At 38.2% G+C, this 22,228-nt stretch overlaps 1 protein-coding gene across 1 annotated transcript in view; it reads left to right on the top strand.

The window, feature by feature from the left end:
* Positions 1–22,228, top strand: part of UVRAG (UV radiation resistance associated) — a 334,304-nt gene that overhangs the window by 165,218 nt on the left and 146,858 nt on the right. The window contains exon 9 of the mRNA XM_010847555.1: positions 2,622–2,748. Within this exon, the coding sequence (XP_010845857.1) occupies positions 2,622–2,748 (127 nt within the window). The remainder of the gene's footprint in view (positions 1–2,621; positions 2,749–22,228) is intronic.

The raw sequence follows: 22,228 nt of genomic DNA, 5'->3' as shown, positions 1-22,228 counted from the left end.
GTTACCATCTTTCTAAATTCCACATATATGCGTTAGTATACTGTATTGGTGTTTTTCTTTCTGGCTTACTTCACTCTGTATAATAGGCTGCAGTTTCATCCACCTCATTAGAACTGATTCAAATGTATTCTTTTTAATGGCTGAGTAATACTCCATTGTGTATATGTACCACAGCTTTCTTATCCATTCATCTGCTGATGGTTTTTATAATATTTTAAATTATTCTTTTAATGTCTGTGAGATCATTGTGATGATCCTTCTTTCATTTCTCATATTAGTAGTTTCTGTCTTTTCTCTTGGTTAGCCTGGCTAGAAGTTTATCCATATTGACCTTTTCAAAAACATAGCTTTTGGTTTCATTTACGTTGTGATTTTCTTCATGTAATTTATTCTGTTTGGAGTTCTCTAACTTCTTGAATTGGTAGATTTATTTTGCCTAATTTGGAAAATTTGTAACCATTATTTCTACAAGTACTTTTCATTTTTGCCCACTTTCTACTTTCCTCCTGGTACTTGATGATACAAATTGGTATCATTCTGCAGATTCCTGCGATTCTGTTCATTTGTATCTCTGTTGTTTAAACTGGGTAGTTTCTATTGTTCTGTCTTACAGATTAAAGATTCTTTTCTTTGTTTCCTACATTCTTCTTTTGAGCTCATTCATTGAGTTTTTTAATTTCAGTTCTTAGGTTTTCACTTTCTGTATTGAGATTTTCTATTTTTTTTTGTCAAGATGTTCTGTTTTGTTTCAAGCATGTTCTTAATTTCTTTTTTCAAATTAGTTTTTATTGGAGTGTAGTTTATTTACAGTGTTGTGTTAGTTTCTGCTGTACAGCATAGTGAATCAGTTATACATATGTCCACTCATTTTAAGATTCTATTCCCATATAGGTTCTTAATTTCTATTGAAGCATTTTTGTGATAGCTACTCTCAGATCTTTGTCAGATAATTATATTTTCTGTTTGTCTCAAGTGTTGGCATTTGTTGATTATCCTTTTTTATTTACTTGACATCTTTGTAGTTCTTAATATCATGAGTGATTTTTCATTGAAACTTGTACATTTGGGGTATTATATTATGAGTCTCTGGATCTTATTTAAATCTTCTATTTTACCTGACTTCCTCTGACACCTCTGGTAGAGGAAGGAAGAGCAACCATCTCATTACTGCCAAGTTGGGGTAGAAGTCCAAGTTCCCCAAGAAGCTTCCGTTGACACCCATGTGGCAGAGGTGTGTGAGAGAGAGAGGGGGGGGGGGGGGAGTGTTTCTGTGTGTGTGTGCACACGCAGAAGGAGTTGATAGTGTTGATTAAGGGTGGGAGTTCTAACTGCCCGTGTAGATGATAGGGTGGTTTCAACACCACTGTATAGTAGTGAAAGCTCTCTCTACTTGGCTGCCTCTGATATTACCCAGTAGGGAGGAAGAGGGTTACGTTGTTACGCTGTTAGCAAGGCTCCAGGCTCCCCTTGTGGTGTGGCTTGGCTAGTTACTGTTTGGATGGGTTGAAAACACCAGGTCCCTACTTGGGTTTCTCCAAAATCTGTGGGTTATTAGAGCACCTTTAGTTTAGCTTGGTAAGGATGGAAATCTTTTCTCTGTGGATTTGCTTATTTTGGAAATTTCATATAAATGGGAGTCTGTGGCCTTTTAAAACTGGCTTTTTTTCAATTAGTATAATGTTTTCAGGATTCATCCATGTTGTAGCATATATCAGTACTTCACTTGTTACTGCCAAATAGTATTCCTTTGAATATCCACCACATTTTATTTATCTAGTCATCAGATAGTGCACGTTTGGCTTGACTTCATTGTTTGGCTATTATGAGTACTGCTGCTCTAACAGTCATATTCACATTTTTGTATGGACATGTTTTTAACTCTGTTGGGTGCAACTCTGGGTCCTAAGGTAACTCTGTGTTGAACATTTTGAAAACTGTTTCTTTATTATTGTTTTTAATTCAATTCAATATCAGTCTAATTTCTAATTCCAGTAGGGCTTTTAAAAAGAGTTGAGTTGTTTTTTTGGCTGTGGTGTGTCTTCCTTCCTGTGTGCAGGCTTTCTCTAGCTGCAGCGAGCCAGGGCTACTCACTCGCTGCGCTGTGCAGGCCTCTCATCGTGGTGCCCTCTCTTGTTGCGGAGCACGGGCTCTAAGGCGCACGGGCTTCAGTAGCTGTGGCTTGTGGGCTCCAGAGCATGGCTCAGTAGTTGTGGCGCATAAACTTAGCTGCTCTGAGGCATGAAGGGACCAGAGATTGAACCAGTGTTCCTTGCCTTACGAGGCAGGTTCTTAACCACTGAAACACCAAGGAAACCCCCTTTTTTTGTTATTAACTTGTGTCATATTGCATTGTGGTATCAGGAAAGAGGCCTGAGATATTTTATAGTGTCTTTTAGAAAGAACTGTTCCCAGACTTTAGATTTATTTCTAATCTGCATTTTGCTTACATCTGTATTCATTCCATTAAAATGACAGATGCTGATAATTAAATCACTCAAGAGATCTATAAGTTACATGAGTATTAAAGTGCTTTAAACCACTCACATATGAAATATTGTGCATGTTGTTATTCAGTCATAACTTTTATATTCATAAATTTACCTGTATTTTTAATTATTTAGAAAAAAGAAAGTGAGTGCCTGCAATTAAAAATTTTGGTGCTTCGAAATGAACTGGAAAGACAGAAGAAAGCTTTGGGACGGGAGGTAGTCTTGCTGCATAAAGAACAAATTGCATTACAGGACAAAGGTGAGTGAAAATACCTTACAAACTGCCTAGCCTCCACATTCAGTAATTTTCCTTTTTCACCGTGGGCTTAAATAGTCATCTTTATAAGTTTACTAAAACAAATTTTAAAAAAATTTTTGAAGTATTTTGAAATTGGTGTATAAAGTGTACATATGCACACACACACACACTTCACATTTTCAAATCGAACACACCTGCATAAGCAGAATCTCCTGTCAGGAAACAGGCATTATAAGGACCCTGAAACCCCAGAAGCTTCATGTTCTCTTCCATTCGTGGCATCTCTAGCCAGACATCCTGCTACCTTAACTCCATATACCATAGGTTGAGTTTGCCTGATTTTGAACTGTATACAATAGGAGTATATAATATGTACATTTTATGTGTTGGCTTTCAACATTTTTGTAAGATTCATCCCTACCTGAACGTAATGTAGTCTTAGTTATTTTAACTGCTGATAGTATTCCACTGTACGAATATGAATTTATTTAATCTTGCTTTTGGCATTTCATTAATTTCTAGTTTGGGACTATAACAAATAATGCTTCCTTGAATGGTATAGTACATGTTTCTTAAAGGACATTTTTAAAATGCATTTCTTTCGGCTATAAACCCAGGAGCAGAATTACATAGCCATAGGATACGTGTATCTTCAGCTTTAGTAGGTTGTGTCCAAAAGTTTTCCAAAGTAGTTTTGCCAGTTTGTGTCTTTTCCATCCAGCAGTGTATCCTGCATCCTTGTCGGTGTTTGATACTTTCTGTTTTTGTATTTTAGCTTTCCTGGTGGGTATGTTGTAGCGTCCTCTTGGAATTTTAATTTTTCTTTCCCTTAAGACTAATGAAGTTGAACACTATTTTGTGTTTCTTACTGATTGGGAATACTCCTTTTGAAGCATCTGTTAAAGTAACCCCCCACTCTGCTTTTTTAAAAATTGGTTTGCGTAATTTTTTGTGTTTTTTATAATTTTTAAAATTTATTTATACTGTAAGCTAATTATATATTTATAATTCAGTTTATACTATAATCCAGTATTCTTGCCTGGAAAATGCCATGGACAGAGGAGCCTGATGGGCGACAGTGGGTTTGCAAAGAGTCAGACACGACTGAGCGACTGAGTGCACACGCACATAATTAAACTGACTCTATTCTAATTATTTTATGACATAAGAAAATTATAAAAAGTTTTTTAAACAGCTCTGCTGCTTCTGCTGCTAAGTTGCCTCAGTCATGTCGGACTCTGTGCGATCCCATAGACAGCAGCCCACCAGGCTCCCCTGTCCCTGGGATTCTCCAGGCAAGAATACTGGAGTGGGTTGCCATTTCCTTCTCCAATGCACGAAAATGAAAAGTGAAGTCACTCAGTTGTGTCCAACTCCTAGCGACCCCATGGACTGCAGCCTACCAGGCTCCTCCGTCCATGGGATTTTCCAGGCAAGAGTACTGGAGTGGGTTGCCATTGCTTTCTATGTTCAACAGTCTATTAAACAGCTCTATTGAGATTTAATTCATATACCAAGCAGGTCATTTAAAAGTGTATAAATCAGTGTTTTGGTGTTTATTCATAGGGTTGTACAATGATCACAATATGTCTCTTCTAAAAGAAACTGTGTACCCATTAAACATTGATCCACATGCCCCCTTTCACAAATCTTAAGTGAGCACTGATTTGTTTTCTTTTTCTATAAATTTGTCTTTTCTGTACAATTTTTATAAATGGAATCATACAATATGTGGTCTTTTGTAATCAACTTTTTTCATTTAATGTAATATTTCAAGGTTCATTCATGTTGTAGCATGCATCACTACTTCTTTTTTTAAAATAAAATTTAGTTACATGGGTATACTACATGTTATTTGTACATCCGTCCATTGATGAAAATTTGGATTGTTTCCATTTTTTGCCCTTCTGAATAATGCTTCTGTGAACATTCATATCTAAGTTTCTGTAGGGAAGTATGTTTTTATTTCTCTCGAATATACCTGAGAGTAGAGTTGCTAAATCCTATGATAACTGCAGTACTTCAGACTTTTACATTATTATTGTATTTGTTATGGTGATCTTTGATGTACAGTTGTAATTGTTTAGGGACACCACAAATCACACCCATATAAGACAATAAACTTAATAAATGTTATGTATGTTCTGTTTTACTGACTAGCCATTTCCCTTTGTCCCTCCCCTGGAGTCTTCCTATTCCCTGAGCCACAATAATACTGAAATTAAGTTAGTTAATAACCTGACAGTAACCTCTAAATGTTCAAGTGAAAGGAAGAATCGTATGTCTGTCACTTTAAATCAAAAGTTAAACATGATTATGTTTAGTGAGGAAAGCATGTTGAAAGCCAAGATAGGCTGAAAGCTAGGCTCTTGAGCCAAACAGCCAAGCTGTGAATGCAAACAAAAGTTCTTGAAGGAAATTAAAAGTGCTACTTCATTGAGTACATGGATGATAAAAAGTTAAATAGTTGTATTGCTGATATAGAGAAAGTTTTAGACTAAGGTCTGCTTAGAAGGTCAAATCAGTCACAATATTCAATTAAGCCAGAGCCTAATCCAGAGTACTCTTGCCTGGAAAATCCCATGGGCGGAGGAGACTGGTAGACTGCAGTCCATGGGGTCATGAAGAGTCAGACACGACTGAGCGACTTGACTTTCACTTTTCACTTTCATGCATTGGAGAAGGAAATGGCACCCCACTCCAGAGTTCTTGCCTGGAGAATCCCAGGGACGGGGGAGCCTCGTGGGCTGCCGTCTATGGGGTCGCACAGAGTCGGACACGACTGAAGCGACTAAACAGCAGCAGCAGCAGTAATCCAGAGCAGGGCTCTAACTCCCTTCAATTCTTTGAGGGCTGAGAGAGGTGAGGAAGCTGCAGAAGAAATGTTTGATGCTAGTAGAGACTACTCCATTAAGTTAAGGGAAGAGGCTGTCTCCGAAATATAGAAGTGCAAGGTGAAACAGCAAGTACTGATGTAGAAGCTGCAGCAAGTCATCAAGAAGATTTGGTTAGATAATGAATAAAGGTGGCGACACTAAACAGCAGATTTTTTAGTGAAAACAAAACATCCATATTTAATAAGATGCCTTCTAGGATTTTCATAGCTAAAGAAGAGAAGTCAATGCCTAGCTTTAAAGAACAGGCTGACTCTCTTGTTAGGAGCTAACACAGCTGGTGACTTTAAGTCAAAGCCAGTGCTCATTTACCGGTGTTGGAGAAGACTCTTGAGAGTCCCTTGGACTGCAAGGAGATCCAACCAGTCCATTCTGAAGGAGATCGGCCCTGGGATTTCTTTGGAAGGAATAATGCTAAAGCTGAAACTCCAGTACTTTGGCCACCTCATGCGAAGAGTTGACTCATTGGAAAAGACTCTGATGCTGGGAGGGATTGGGGGCAGGAGGAGAAGGGGACGACAGAGGATGAGATGGCTGGATGGCATCACTGACTCGATGGACGTGAGTCTGGGTGCACTCCGGGAGTTGGTGATGGATAGGGAGGCCTGGCATGCTGCGATTCATGGGGTCGCAAAGAGTTGGACACGACTGAGCAACTGAACTGAACTGAAGCTCAAACTACCACACAATTGCACTCATCTCACATGCTTGTAAAGTAATGCTCAAAATTCTCCAAGCCAGGCTTCAGCAATATGTGAACCATGAACTTCCAGATGTTCAAGCTGGTTTTAGAAAAGGCAGAACTAGAGATCAAATTGCCAACATCTGCTGGATCATCGAAAAAACAAGAGAGTTCCAGAAAAACATCTATTTCTGCTTTATTGACTATGCCAAAGCCTTTGACTGTGTGGATCACAATAAACTGTGGAAAATTCTGAAAGAGATGGGAATACCAGACCACCTGACCTTCCTCTTGAAAAATCTGTATGCAGGTCAGGAAGCAACAGTTAGAACTGGACGTGGAACAACAGACTGGTTCCAAATAGGAGAAGGAACATGTCAAGGCTGTATATTGTCACTGTGCTTATTTAACTTATATGCAGAGTACATCATGAGAAACAACTGGATTGGAGGAAGCACAAGCTGGAATCAAGATTGCTGAGAGAAATATCAGTAACCTCAGATACGCAGATGACACCACCCTTATTGCAGAAAATGAAGAAGAACTAAAGAGCCTCTTGATGAAAGAGGAGAGTGAAAAAGTTGCCTTAAAGCTCAACATTCAGAAAACAAAGATCATGGCATCCACTCCCATCACTTCATGGCAAATAGATGGAGAAACAGTGGAAACTGTGGCAGACTTTATTTTTGGGGGGGCTCCAAAATCACTGCAGATGGTGACTGCAGCCATGAAATTAAAAGACGCTTGCTGCTTGGAAGGAAAGTTATGAACCTAGACAGCATATTAAAAAGCAGAGACATTGCTTTGCCAACAAAGGTCCGTCTAGTCAAGGCTGTGGTTTTTCCAGTAGTCATGTATTGGACTATAAAGAAAGTTGAGCCCAGTGGAATTGATGCTTTTGAACTGTGGTGTTGGAGAAGACTCTTTGAGAGTCCCTTGGACTGCAAGGAGATCCAACCAGTCCATCCTAAAGGAGATCAGTCCTGAATGTTCATTGGAAGGACTGATGCTGAAGCTGAAACTCCAATATTTTGGCCACCTGATGCGAAAAGCTGACTCATTTGAAAAGACCCTGATGCTGGGAAAGATTGAAGGCGAGAGGAGAAGGAGACGACAGAGGATGAGATGGCTGGATGGCATCACTGACTCAATGGACATGAGTTTGAGTAAACTCCGGGAGTTGGTGATGGACAGGGAGGCCTGGCGTGCTGCAGTCTGTGGGGTTGCAAAGAGTGGGACGCAACTGAACTGAACTGAAATCCTAGGACCCTTAAGAATTATGCAAAATCTACTCTTCCTGTGCTCTATAAATGGAAAAAGAAAGCCTAGAAGACAGCACCTACCTCTGTATACAATATAGTGTACTGAATGTTTTATGCCTACTGTTGAGACGTATTGCTTAGGAGAGAAGATTTCTTTCAAAATATTACTGCTCATTTACTTTCAAAATATTACTGCTCATTGATAGTACCTGGTCACATGAGAGATCTGCAGTTGTTGCAGAAATAGCCAGAGAACTTGAATTAGAAGTGAAGGCTGAAGATGTGATTGAATTGCTACAAGCTCATGATAAAAACTTAGATAAGGTGTTACTTTTTATAGATGGGCCAAGAAAGTGGTTTCTTGAGGTGGAAACTGCTCCTGGTGAAGATGCTGTGAAGATTGTTGAAATGACAACAAAGGACTTAAAATATTGTGTAAACTTAGTTGATAAAGCAGCAGGGTTTTTTTCTCTTCTCTCAGAAACCACTATCCTGGGCTGCCTGTTACCCAGAAACTGAGACTTGCCGCATATACTTTTGTATGATTTCTATTTTAGTTGTTTATAGTGGGAGGGTAAATCTGATACATGCTAATCCATCATTCAGAAACAATAGTCTTTTTTCTGTGCTTTCTCACCTCTTTGCTTGTTATAAGAACATTGCTTCTCTCTGCTTGGTTCAGTTATTTTGTTTCTTCAAAGACATGCTTAAATATGACCTCTCTTTTGAGGCTTTCTTCTGCTTCTTCCAGAAATTTCTTTATCCCTCTTCTGTATCCCCATAGTATTTTTGATGTTGCCTTATTTTACCAATTAGTACGTTTGAACTTTGAGGGCAGAAACTTGTCATTTTTATATTAGCTTCCTTCTTATTGCCTAGGTTAGTGCCTTATATGGCACCCAGGGAGCATTAGCATAGAGTGAGGCTCTGAGTGGCTCGTGTCTAGGTCATGTGCATTACATATAGGACATGAATTCTCTGTCCTTAGTTTATCTGCACTGCATCTTTTTTTTTTTGGCTTCCTGTTTGTCTTCACTGTATTTCAGACCATTGAGATTGGTAGATAAATGAAATGTAATGGCAAACAAAATCTACTGTATTGGGAATGTATTTGGAATGTGAATAAAATAGGCCATGGCTAACAAGTTTAAAATTTTTGATCTATATAAAATACAGTTTGGGAATAATAATCTTGAATAAAGAATAATTAATCTTGAAACTGTGATTTTACTTTATTTCAGTAATTTTAGAAAAATATAGTTTAAATTTAGAGGCATAGATTTTGATTCAAAGTTCTTGATGCATGCCTGGCTCATTTGCCAGCTATATACCCTTATCCAGTTACTTGGCTTCATCTGTAAAATGAAATTAATAATAATACTTATAACTGTGTCAGTACCCTGCTGAGTTTTAACAGGCTTCTAAGTTCTGCTGATGTTGCTGGTCTATGGATAAAGAATAATCTTGAAACTGTGATTTTACTTTATTTCAGTAATTTTAGAAAAATATAGTTTAAATTTAGAGGCATAGATTTTGATTCAAAGTTCTTGATGCATGCCTGGCTCATTTGCCAGCTATATACCCTTATCCAGTTACTTGGCTTCATCTGTAAAATGAAATTAATAATAATACTTATAACTGTGTCAGTACCCTGCTGAGTTTTAACAGGCTTCTAAGTTCTGCTGATGTTGCTGGTCTATGGAACATACTTTGTGTAGCAAGGATGTGTATGATGATCAGATGAGTTGTAAAACTGAAATGATCTTAAGAAAATAGGAACACAATGTTTTCTGTCTTATTCCTGTATGTCACCTTGTTGAATATCTGTACCATTTAAAATTAAGTCCTTCCTGACTGAAGATGGCTCCTGTGATCCACCTCAGTCTCAATGCTTTAGCCATATGCAAGTTCTTTAGAACTAAAAGAAACTATAATTTGCTTTAGTCTGTCTCACCAGCATTTAGGCCTCTGTTAATTATCACTTTTTCCAGAAACTCTTCTCTGGCCCCTTCTCCTTCTCCTCCCACCTTTATCCGCTGGGTTAGATGCACTACTGTGTGTTCCCAGAGCACCTGTGCTTTTCCACTATAGCATTGTACATAATTGCTAGTTTGTCTCCCTCTAGACTGTAAGAAGGCAATGGCACCCATTCCAGTACTCTTGTCTGGAAAATCCCATGGGCAGAGGAGCCTGGTAGGCTGCAGACCATGGGGTCGTGAAGAGTCGGACACGACTGAGCAACTTCACTTTCACTTTTCACTTTCATGCATTGGAGAAGGAAATGGCAACCCACTCCAGTGTTCTTGCCTGGAGAATCCCAGGGACGGGGCAGCCTGGTGGGCCGCCGTCTATGGGGTTGCACAGAGTCGGACACGACTGAAGCGACTTAGCAGCAGCAGCAGCAGACTGTGAGATCGCTGAGAGTAGGGGTAGTGCCTGGGACAGAGTAGCATTCAGTAAATATCTGTTGAAGGATTGAATCATAGTTACAGTTATCAGTCTAATGTTATCAGCATCAGAGCTAAAGAATATGGACTTCTGTAGTTTCTAGCTTAGTATTCGTTTGGGAAAACTGATATTCTCCTGAGAAATACTGTAGAAGAATTGTATATTCTTTGACAATGGTTGTCAGAACTATCTGCATTCCAGTACAGGTTGCATATTGATGTTTATACCTGAAAGTCTGGGCTACTGCCATTTAAAATCATGAGATATTATGATCAAGACCCGTTTCTATTAGAATGTCTGTTAGAATGACTCCAAATAAATAGATAGCTGTTGTGTACATACAAGATCTATTTTAAGAGGTCTAATCTATGAAAAGACATGGGGTTTTTTTTTTTTTTTTTGGTGCTTTGAAAGTACCATCAACTATTACAATACTCAAATTGCTTGCTACCTGTAGCATGTATGTCTACATATCTTTTTCAAGATCATCAGTTTTTAAAATGAAAACACTCTAGGATTTTAGAGGGGTTAGGAACTTTTGCCTTTTTCTAATAAGAGAAGCGAAAATAATGATAACTACAGTATTTCATTTACCATGTGAAAGTGATAGTTGCTCAGTCGTGTCCAACTCTGTATGACCCCATGAACTATAGCCTGCCAGGCTTCTCTGTCCATGGGATTCTCCAGGTAAGAATACTGGAGTGAATTGCCATGCCCTTCTTCAGGGGATCTTCCCAATCTAGGGATTGAACCTGGGTCTCCTGCTTTGCAGGTGGATTCTTTACCATCTGAGCCACCTGGGAAGCCCAGGTTACCATACTTGTCACTTCATAGATATGAGTCATTTAATCACCACAGTAACTTTATTAGATAGGTACAGTTATTATTTACATTTATAGTTGAGGAATCATGGTCAGAAACATTAAATACCTTACTGAAGTTCACAATTGACAAATGATATGATTAAACTCTTTCTGTTGATTCCAGAACTTAATCACAGGTTGATAACCACCTTTTATCAGTAATGCTGCTGTTGCTAAGTCACTTCAGTCGTGTCTGACTCTGTGCGACCCCATAGACGGCAGCCCAGCAGGCTCTGCCATCCCTTGGATTCTCCAGGCAAGAATACTGCAGTGGGTTGCCATTTCCTTCTCCAATGCGTGAAAGTGAAAAGTGAAAGGGAAGTCGCTCTATCAGTAATAGATTGTGTAAAGTCCGTGGAATTTATGTTATTCTGGCATATGGTAAAAAGATAGGGAGATACAGGTTTTCACTTGTGTTCCCAGTTGTATTTTTCCCTTTTATTCTGATAGAAGTCCCATCACCAGCCTTGAAGCAGGTGAACTTCTAAATAGTGACTTCTATCCCATTTAAAAGACTGAGGTGTAATAATACCAATACAGTATTTTAACATATATATATGGAATTTGGAAAGACAGTAATGACAACCCTATATGCAAGACAGCAAAAGAGACAAGAGATGTAAAGAACAGACATTTGGACTATGTGGGAGAAGGCAAGGGTGGGACAATGTGAGAGAATAGCATTGAAACATGTATATTACCATATGTAAAGTAGATGACCAGTGCAAATTCACTGCATGGAGCAGGGCACCCAAAGCTGGTGCTCTGGGACAACCCAGGGCGATGGGGTGGAGAGAGAGGTGGGAGGGGGGGTTCAGGATGGGGGACACATGTACTCCCGTGGCTGATTCATGTCAATGTATGGCAAAAATCACCACAATATTGTAAAGTAATTAGCCTCCAATTAAAATTAATTAATTAAAAAAAAGACTGAAGTGTAATGAGAATTGCTAATATTTGTAGAATATTGAGCAGTGTCATGTGTTTTCCATTCGTTATCTCATTTTGTTCGTACCAGTTGTCCTATAAATTAAAGGCAGTGTTATTTATATCCACCTATTAATGAAGATATCATATATGTTATTATCCAATTTATAGATGAGGAAACTGAGTTTCAGAGGCCCAAAGCCACGTAACAGGTTATGACAGAGCCTGTGTTCAGAGTTCTGATGCCCAACAGTGCTACAAAGGAAGACTGTAAGATTTTGTAGATACCCATTTTGACTCTGAGAGTGAAGTCATAGTCAGCACATTCTTATATCTCCATTTTATCATAGAAAGAAAGGATGGTAATGTTCAAGTTAAATATGGATTTGCCAGAATGGTTCAGAATTACTGGTTTTGAACACTGACTTTGTACTTCAGGAGCTTTCTTTCCACTTTCATATATGTTTTTGGAGATGAGTATTATTTTATATTTCTCTGAACTCCTAGAGTCGTTGGCAGGTTAGAATCTAACGTTGACACTTTGGGCTCAAATTTAAGCAGAAGAATGGGTGCTGTTGTTGGCTGTACTTTTCTGCCATTGGGAATCTTTGTAGACTGGTGATGAGACCTGAGGAATTGGAAAGAAGGGTTGACTAGATACAGCTAACCATAGTTAGGTACCAGTAGACCCTAATCTACTTGCTGGGGACCCTATTTTTTATAGTGATTGTGCTAGGTTACCAGAGACATACTCTTATCTATTAAAAGTTCATTTGTGTTGAACATCATTCTTGTACATGTACATCAATGTACTATTTAATGAATATTGAGCCATATTACAATATTTTAGAAGCACTTGAGCCATTGGTATTAGTAACATGAAGGAGAAAATTGGGTTTGTCACTCTGCAGCTTTGATTTAGTGTGTTTGCTAGCCAGTAGTGAAATAATTTGCTACTTAAAATAGTACTGGTGGCTTCTTACATATCATGGCTTCTCTTTGATGCTTGGTGCTTAGTCTTCATACTTGGTTCTCAGCCCAAAAGCTCAGTTAGGATACAGAGTCAGTAATATATGACATTTTGTCTTTGCTACTGATTTTTCTGAATGACCATAAAGGAGTTAATTAATTTCTGCATCTTTTTATACATCTGTGCAAGAAGGATAGCAGCTCATAGTGGTGCCATAGGGGTTGATTTGTGAACACATTTGGAAGAAGCTATTGCCTATTTTATGTATGTATGTATGTATTGTGTTTTGCAAGTATTCATTGCAGCTGAATGATTTATGCAAAGAGGCAACAAAAAGATAATTTCTGTCCAATGTTCCTGACTTGTTGGGTGGCCACATAACTCTGAGGGGCTCATTAATCCGCACTTATAAGTTTCCCCTTCCCATTCTGGAAGGCAGTGGTCCAACTTGTGGTCCACAGTAACTTCCAGCTGGGCCAGGAACTGATCTTTTCAACATTAATGTTTGTTAATGTATATATTTTCATTTCCAGCAGATATTTAGTTATGCCGTTTAATTAAAAAAAAGAAAAGCAGATTTCCCCTCTTTAGCGTTTCAATAAAGATAACCTTCACATTAACTAATTATATATTGGTTTATAGAGTCTTTTGCTCTGACTCAACCCTCAAATCTTTGAGATAAGAAACAACACTTGACCTACATTAATTTGCTTGAAATTTGGTTTAGAAAATGGTTTGAAACATCAGTCTTAAGGAAATGTTTTCAGTAGAACTGAAACACAATTACACATGTTGATAAAATTTGAGAACTCTTCATTGGTGCCTGGGGAGTGATACTAACTTTACAAAAGCAGAATTCCTTAACTGGGGGCTTCCCTGGTAGCTCAGACAGTAAAGAATCTGCCTGCAATGCAGGAGACCTAAGTTTGATCCCTGGGTCGGGAAGGTCCCCTGGAGAAGGAAAAGGCTACTTAGTCCAGTATTCTTGCGTGGAGAATTCCATGGACAGAGGAGTGTGGCAGGCCACAGTCCAGGGGGTTGCAGAGTCCACATGATTAAGTAACTAATACTTTCCCCTAATCCTTGTAGTAACAAACTACTTTCTAATCCAATTAGTTTCTTTATATTAACAATAACATATATGTAACACTATATTATACTTAGGAAGTGCTTATACAAGGATGGTTATATTTGGTCCTTAAAGTTCCCTGGAAAGTAATGTTACTTCATTTCATAAGATGCTGAGAAAGCAAGAGGCTTAGTGAGGTACAAATAGGAGCAGAGTTGAAATGTAGATGCACACCCTTCATCTCCAGATTCTTGCTTTTCTTACCATTCCATGCTACCTAAAACCTTGCAAAATCTGACTTCTACACAATACTGTGAAGCAGGTAATTTTTATTAAAATCATGTAACATGCCAGATCTTTTTTCACTTACAGTATTATCTTTTAATTCTTAAAATACTACTAAGAGATAGTATTATTAATTTTAATTCTTAAAATAATACTAAGAGATAGTAGAAATAATACTAAGAGATAATAATTTTTACTCCCTTTTCCAAATGAGGAAAGCTGGGGCTTAGAGACATTTCCCAAGGTGGCATGGATAAATAACAGATCCAGATTCAAATTTAGATTCATTTCATCCAAAGCCTGTCTTGTTTCTAGTAAATATTAATATCATTGTTGCTTCCTCTGGTATATGTCTAACAGATAAACTGACTGATAGTTTGCTGATTTTCCATTTGACCTGTGGACTATTAGATGGAGAACTTTGTTCTGCTATATTCCTTTTTATTACAGGATGAGTAAAGTGAATTTTCCCCAAAGATTTCTTGGATTTGATTGTATCTTAATTAACTAAGATATCTGGATGAAAGGTCTGCCAGTCTCTCTGTATGTCCTTAGGCAAGTCATCCAACTTTGGGTGGGGGGGGCTTATCTTCTTTTCACAGACAAACAAACTTTTGGATTATATATCAAGATTTCTTACATCTCTGAGATTCTAGTTATTTTAGGAGATAGACTTGGCAGAAAGGTTAGGGATTTATTCCTCTTTTTTGATGAATCTCTTTATTTTTTGGAGCTTTATGCTAATGATAAATTTCCCAGCAATAAAAGATGGGGCGGGGGGGAGATTCTCTGACCTACATGTTTCTGTAGATGTCATTTGTTAACTGAAAAGCCATTTGTTGGGAATGACCTATTGGAGTTCTCTAGTTAGCTATACTCAACTCCTATTTTACAGTCTTCAATATGTCTTGATAAGCAAGAACCAAAAACACATTCTTTAAGTGACATTGTGTGTAGAAGAGATCAGAAATGTCAGATTTCATTGTTCAGATCTGGAAAGAAATTCCTCTGGTAATTGTAGTTAATAAAAAAGTTTTGATCTTGTATTGCCAAAATAAATGATTTATATGAAGTTTTCTATCAATTATAATTATTATCATTTTGCAAGAAATTTGAGTAATTAAAGTTATATATATATGTGTATGTGTGTGTGTCAGTTCAGTTCAGTTGCTCAGTCGTGTTCGACTCTTTGTGGCCCCATGGACTGCAGCATGCCAGACTTCCCTGTCCATCACCAGCTCTCGGAGCTTACTCAAATTCATGTCCATTGCATCAGTGATGCCATCTAACCATCTCATCCTCTGTCGTCCCCTTCTCCTCCCCCCACCTTCAGTCTTTCCCAGCATCAGGGTCTTTTCCAAGGAGTCAGCTCTTCTCATCAGGTGGCCAAAATATTGGAGTTTCAGCTTCAGCATCAGTCCTTCTAGTGAATATTCAGGACTGATTTCCTTTCGGATGGATCTCCTGGCTGTCCAAGGGACTCTCAAGAGTCTTCTGCAACACCTCAGTTCAAAAGCATCAATTCTTTGGTGCTCAGCTTTCTTTGTAGTCCAACTCTCACATCCATACATGACTACTATGTGTTTAAAGTACTAAAATGTTTAATTAATTAACTTCTGCTTGGTCAGTGAATCATTTGGCCTGCATCTCAGATAAAAGAAGAATCACACAGTATATTTGATTTTTAAAATATATCTATGTATTATTTATTTTTGGTTGTGTCAGGTCTTAGCTGTGGCATGTGGTATTTTTTATCTTTATTGAAACATGCAGGATTTTAAGGCACATGGACTTCCTTGGGTTGTTCTTATTCCTTGGAATAAGATTCCACACAACTAAACCCACAGCATGTGGGATCTTAGTTCTCCAACCAGGAATTGAACCAGAGTCCCCTGCATTGGAAGGCAGATTCTCAACCACTGGGCCAATAGGGAAGTCCCCCGACAGTATGTTTAAATTGGTGCCTTAGCTTCCATCAAAAGGTCATAGATTTCCATTTGAATCTACAAAGACAGTATTAAACATTGTGTAACAATTTTCTCCTCTTAGGTCATAAGGTCACAAATAGAAAAATTGCTTCTCACAAACTTTGTAATTCAAGATATGCTTGTTAGAAATGATGGCAAAATTTAAATTTTATTCATCTGTGTGTATGTTCTGATTTCCTATAGCCATCTGACAGAAATTCCTAAATAAATTTCCTTCAAAATGAATAACTGCCTTTCAGAATTTTTTGGACCCAAAGGCAGTTTTCCCAGGATTTATTTAGTCGTTGGCATTGTATGTAGCTTGTGAGAGGCAGTAAAAGACAGACAGCTTCGTGGTAAGGAGGAAAAAGGTGGATTCTTAGTAAACCTCAGATTTTCTTTTCAGAATGATTGATTTTCCATATATTTATAATGATTTATTTCAGTAATATCTTAATTGGATTGTAAGAAAGTCAAACTAGCATATTTTAATCTCCCCCTCTTGCAATAGAAGATATAGATGTTTAGAAGTAAGCCACCTGACAGACTTTTGTTTTGGTTTGTCATTGTTTTTTCTCTATTTACTTCTCAAAAGCATTGGAAATGACATTTACCAAAAAATACATTTACAATTAGATGTTTCAACACAGAAGTAAAAGGAGGTCAATCACAGGGCATGTAAAGGACGTGGAAAGGGCATTGAGTATGTATGGATGGACATGTCTACTTTTATTTTTGGAGCAGCCAAAGGAGCCAGGCATTATATAAGATGATGGAAACAGAAGGATAGATGTGATGGTTGCATGACAGAAATATGTAGAGAAGACCATAGGAACACAGATGATGAGCATCTGAAAACCAGAACTCCATGGAAGGTGGGTGACACTTGAGCTGATAGCTGGGGGGAGAAGGTGAGACTTCCCAAGTAGAGGGAACAGTTACACAGAGGCATGGAAGTTGATTAGAGAATTTCAGGTAATTCAGTAAAGCTTCAACTAACGTTTGAGTAGAGGTCCCTAGGAGAGGCTGAAGAGGCAATAAATGACATAAAAGGAAGTTATGTCAAAAAGTTTGGAGATCTATTGAAATAACTTAAACAAATTTCTCAAAGACAAAAAAGTAAACAAGACTGTATTGATGACCGTTACACAGAATGGAGATTAGGTGTATGTTTTAGAAAGTTCTCTTTGAAGAGTTATGGGTAAGGAATTCTCATAATGGAAATTATTACAGTAATATAAGCAGTACATAATTAAAATCTAAACAGTTTGGAAATATAAAGGGAGGACAGTATCTGTGGGTTCAAAAGATATTTAATGATGGACTCTACTGTTGATGATTTAGTGGATTGGAGGAGAGAGGGAAAGAGAAAGATTTAGATATTTTCCAATTTCTGATTTGGACAGCTGGCCAAATAATTAAACCATTCATCAAAATAAATACTGGAGGGAAGCAGATATTGGGAGAAAGGGAAGAATTAAGACTTCCAGTTTTGGATAGTTACTTAGTGGGTAAGATGATAAATAAGAAGCCAACAAGTAAAGTAGATATCAGATTGTGAGAAGGATTCTGAACAAGCTGTGGTGATAGAAGAGAACTTTGGGAGACCGTTTTTACAAAGATTGCTCAGGAAAGAATTTCTTGAGGAGCTCAGTCTTAGAAGATAAGAATTCCAGCAATGGGAACAGCAAGTGAAAGGCTTGGACATAGGAAGTGCCTGTGTTATAGAATAGACGGGAGGCCACTGTTGCTGGAAAATAATTTATTAGGAAGAGAGTAGCATGACATGGGGTTGGAAAAGAAGAAATTCAAGTGGAAGTGGAAGTATTATCCACTGAATAGGAGAAGGCTAAGAAAACGGCCACCGAGTTTCATATTGGGTTGTAGGTAGGATTATAAAGAAATCTTTCTATTATTTCCAGGTTTATGAGGTAGGGTAGTTAATATATAGGATTTAGAGGAGTTGTAAGGATTTGGGTAATGTATGGAGTAGTGATCTCCAAGAATGAGAAAGCAAATTAAGGAGGAAATTGTAATAGAATCGTTGGATGTTGTGCCTGATCGTGCTTTGTGATGATTATTTTTAAGTAAAATCAATCAAGCTGGTTGTATACGTTATCTGCTTGGAGCTTCATGGGGACAGGTTGAGAGAATATAAATATTCAGTAAAAGTAAAACTATCTCCATTTTACAGATGGAGAAAATGAACTTCAGAGAAGTTAGCACTTGTTTAGAGTCCCAAAAGTAAAATTTAACCCAGATTTTTCGTATTCCTAAGCCCACAGACTTTCCAGTATAGTACACTGCTTCCCATAGGATCTGCCTATTGTTTTTAAGCATTAAATTAGCTCTGACCTTCTTAGCTATTAAGCCAGTTGTGTAGAGTTATGAAAGGTATCAGTTGCTTCCTATTGCCTGTTAACTTCCAACAGGAAGTTAGCATCCAGTGTCTTATGTGCTAAATATTAAATATCATAATGAAATGACAGTCAATTGCAATTTTGCAAAAGTTACAGCAAGAAATATCTATTAACCCTTGAGAAGGGCAGCATCATAAATCATAGTACAGAAAAGGCATTTCTCTGGGGAGAAAAACTAAAATAGTTTACGTATATTGCTTTTTGGTCATCTGCCTCGATGTAGAAAACTCAGAAGAATGACAGTTTATTGATTTTAACTGTAATTTTGACAGGATCTGGCCACTAGCCAGTCTGAGACCAAATTCTCTGGTGAGAGAGAGCCTAAAGAGTCTGTGTTTTGTTTTGTTGATTGAATCAAGATTCATGTTCTTTAGCTATTCATTTTATAGAAGACAGCATTGACATTTGGTTATTAAAATTAAAGTACTTGATTTGAGTTCTTGCTGAACAGAGAGGCCATAGTGTATGCATGCATAGGGTCAAGGGTTTCAAAAAGCAGTTTTGAAGTGTGATAAACCAAGCCATGCATTTACTTTCTCTCCCTCTCAATGACTTATTGATATGATGATAAAGATACATGCATAAAAAATAAGTTCTTGATAATGGTGTAAATGAAAGAGTGTACTACTGAAATAGCAAAGATTTTTTACATAATTCTCAGATACACAAAGTAGAGTTGTATTGATGAATAAGCTAGAGTAGAGGAAAACTGCAGCCTGGAACACAAATGGAAAAGGTTGCAGTGGGAGTTTCTGGAAAGGCAGTGAGAGCTCTCAGATGCCTCAACTTGCAACTCCCAAGTATGGAAATCAGAAATAATGGAGCAGTAATTAGGGTAACAGTCTACTGGCTCATTTTCTTTCTTTGTGAATTTGGAGTAACTTCCTATAACATTTACTCCAACTATTTTTTAACATAATGGATTCCTGACCTGGTTAGGTCCCATGGTATGAGATTTTGGCATAGAAAAGTAGAGCAAGGCCTGACTGTGGAATTTTACAACCAGCCAAGAGGGAAAACATGAAAAGCAGCTCTACTTAAGACTGGAATACCCTAAAGTAACATAATCCCAAAGTAAAGTTCTCCCTATTTGATAGTTGCAGTGGTTTAAAGTGAAAGGTACAACCTTCTCTCAGCATATATACCCTGAAGGAAAACTAATTGTTAGTAGGACCTGCCCACCTCACTAAGCTGCCATTCAGAGGTGAAGTCTTTATGTAAGTAACTCCTTATAGCTTCAAAGGAAACCTACACTATTTCCTATTGCTAACCAATTTAATCACTTATTCATGGATTTAAAGGGGAAACTAAAGATCATCAGATATTTGAGGAAAACATGGTGAATGAGACCAAGTTGAACAAACAGAATAACTGACCTCAGAGAAACAGAATATACAAAGAATACAGCTTTAAATAAACTTGATATCCTCAGATTTGACTTCCAGCCTCTGTTTGGAAAGTAGAAAGATGGAAGGAGCATCACTTCCATCCTAACAACAACAGAAAGCTGGATGATGTACAGAATTGTAACTTCTTTTTTTTTTTTTCAACTATCCAAGTACTAAGATTTCAAGGCATTCAGTCCCTAGGGGCAGGCCAGAATCAGTGAGAAAGCCCTCCCCAGGAACACAGAGTATGGCCTGGTTTAACCAGAGTGATAGCGGAACTCCCTCCCTTCCTCCCCAGCCAGTGTAGAATGCACAGAATAACAAGCCCCTGTGGTTTACCACTTGAGGAGAGACGAGAACATGGTGAGGCACCCTTACTTAGATGCTGATTCCCAGGGAGTACCTAAATCCAGGACTAGTATGTACCATTGAGAAAAAGCCTATGTCAGACCATCTTCACCACTACCACCAGTGCCATCCCCAAAAGGGACAAATTAGAGGAAGTTTGAAGAATGTCATACACCGACATTCTAGGAATCAGCAAACTGAAATGGACTGGAATGGGTGAATTTAACTCACATGATCATTATATCTACTACTGCGGGCAGGAATCCCTCAGAAGAAATGGAGTGGCCATCATGGTCAACAAAAGAGTCCGAAATGCAGTACTTGGATGCAATCTCAAAAACGACAGAATAATCTCTGTTCGTTTCCAAGGCAAACCATTCAATATCACAGTAATCCAAGTCTATGCCCCAACCAGTAACACTGAAGAAGCTGAAGTTGAACGGTTCTATGAAGACCTACAAGACCTTTTAGAACTAACACCCAAAAAAGATGTCCTTTTCATGATAGGGGACTGGAATGCAGAAGTAGGAAGTCAAGAAACACCTGGAGTAAGGCAAATTTGGCCTTGGAATACGGAATGAAGCAGGGCAAAGACTAATAGAGTTTTGCCAAGAAAATGCACTGGTCATAACAAACACCCTCTTCCAGCCACACAAGAGAAGACTCTATACATGGAAATCACCAGATGGTCAACACCGAAATCAGATTGATTATATTCTTTGCAGCCAAAGATGGAGAAGCTCTATACAGTCAGCAAAAACAAGACCAGGAGCTGACTGTGGCTCAACCATGAACTCCTTATTGCCAAATTCAGACTGAAATTGAAGAAAGTAGGGAAAACCACTAGACCATTCAGGTATGACCTAAATCAAATCCCTTATGATTATACAGTGGAAGTGAGAAATAGATTTAAGGGCCTAGATCTGACAGAGTGCCTGATGAACTATGGAATGAGGTTCGTGACATTGTACAGGAGACAGGGATCAAGACCATCCCCATGGAAAAGAAATGCAAAAAAGTAAAATGGCTGTCTGGGGAGGCCTTACAAATAGCTGTGAAAAGAAGAGAAGCGAAAAGCAAAGGAGAAAAGGAGAGATATAAACATCTGAATGCAGAGTTCCAAAGAATAGCAAGAAGAGCCTTCTTCAGCGATCAATGCAAAGAAATAGAGGAAAACAACACAATGGGAAAGACTAGGGATCTCTTCAAGAAAACCAGAGATACTAAAGGAACATTTCATGCAAAGATGAGCTCGATAAAGGACAGAAATGGTATGGGCCTAACAGAAGCAGAAGATATTAAGAAGAGATGGCAAGAATACACAGAAGAACTGTACAAAAAAGAGCTTCATGACCCAGATAATCACAGTGGTGTGATCACTGACCTAGAGCCAGACATCCTGGAATGTGAAGTCAAGTGGGCCTTAGAAAGCATCACTACGAACAAAGCTAGTGGAGGTGATGGAATTCCAGTTGAGCTATTCCAAATCCTGAAAGATGATGCTGTGAAAGTGCTGCACTCAATATGCCAGCAAATTTGGAAAACTCAGCAGTGGCCACAGGACTGAAAAACGTCAGTTTTCATTCCAATCCCAAAGAAAGGCAATGCCAAAGAATGCTCAAACAACTGCACAGTTGCACTCATCTCACATGCTAGTAAAGTAATGCTCAAAATTCTCCAAGCCAGGCTTCAGCAATACGTGAACCGTGAACTTTCTGATGTTCCAGCTGGTTTTAGAAAAGGCAGAGGAACCAGAGATCAAATTGCCAACATCCGCTGGATCATGGAAAAAGCAAGAGGGTTCCAGAAAAACATCTATTTCTGCTTTATTGACTATGCCAAAGCCTTTGACTGTGTGGATCACAATAAACTGTGGAAAATTCTGAAAGAGATGGGAATACCAGACCACCTGATCTGCCTCTTGAGAAATTTGTATGCATGTCAGGAAGCAACAGTT

Source organism: Bison bison, unplaced genomic scaffold (assembly GCF_000754665.1).
Source record: "Bison bison bison isolate TAMUID 2011002044 unplaced genomic scaffold, Bison_UMD1.0 scf7180017864251, whole genome shotgun sequence".
Taxonomy (NCBI): Eukaryota; Metazoa; Chordata; class Mammalia; order Artiodactyla; family Bovidae; genus Bison; species Bison bison.
This window is presented reverse-complemented; position numbering and strand designations above follow the sequence as displayed.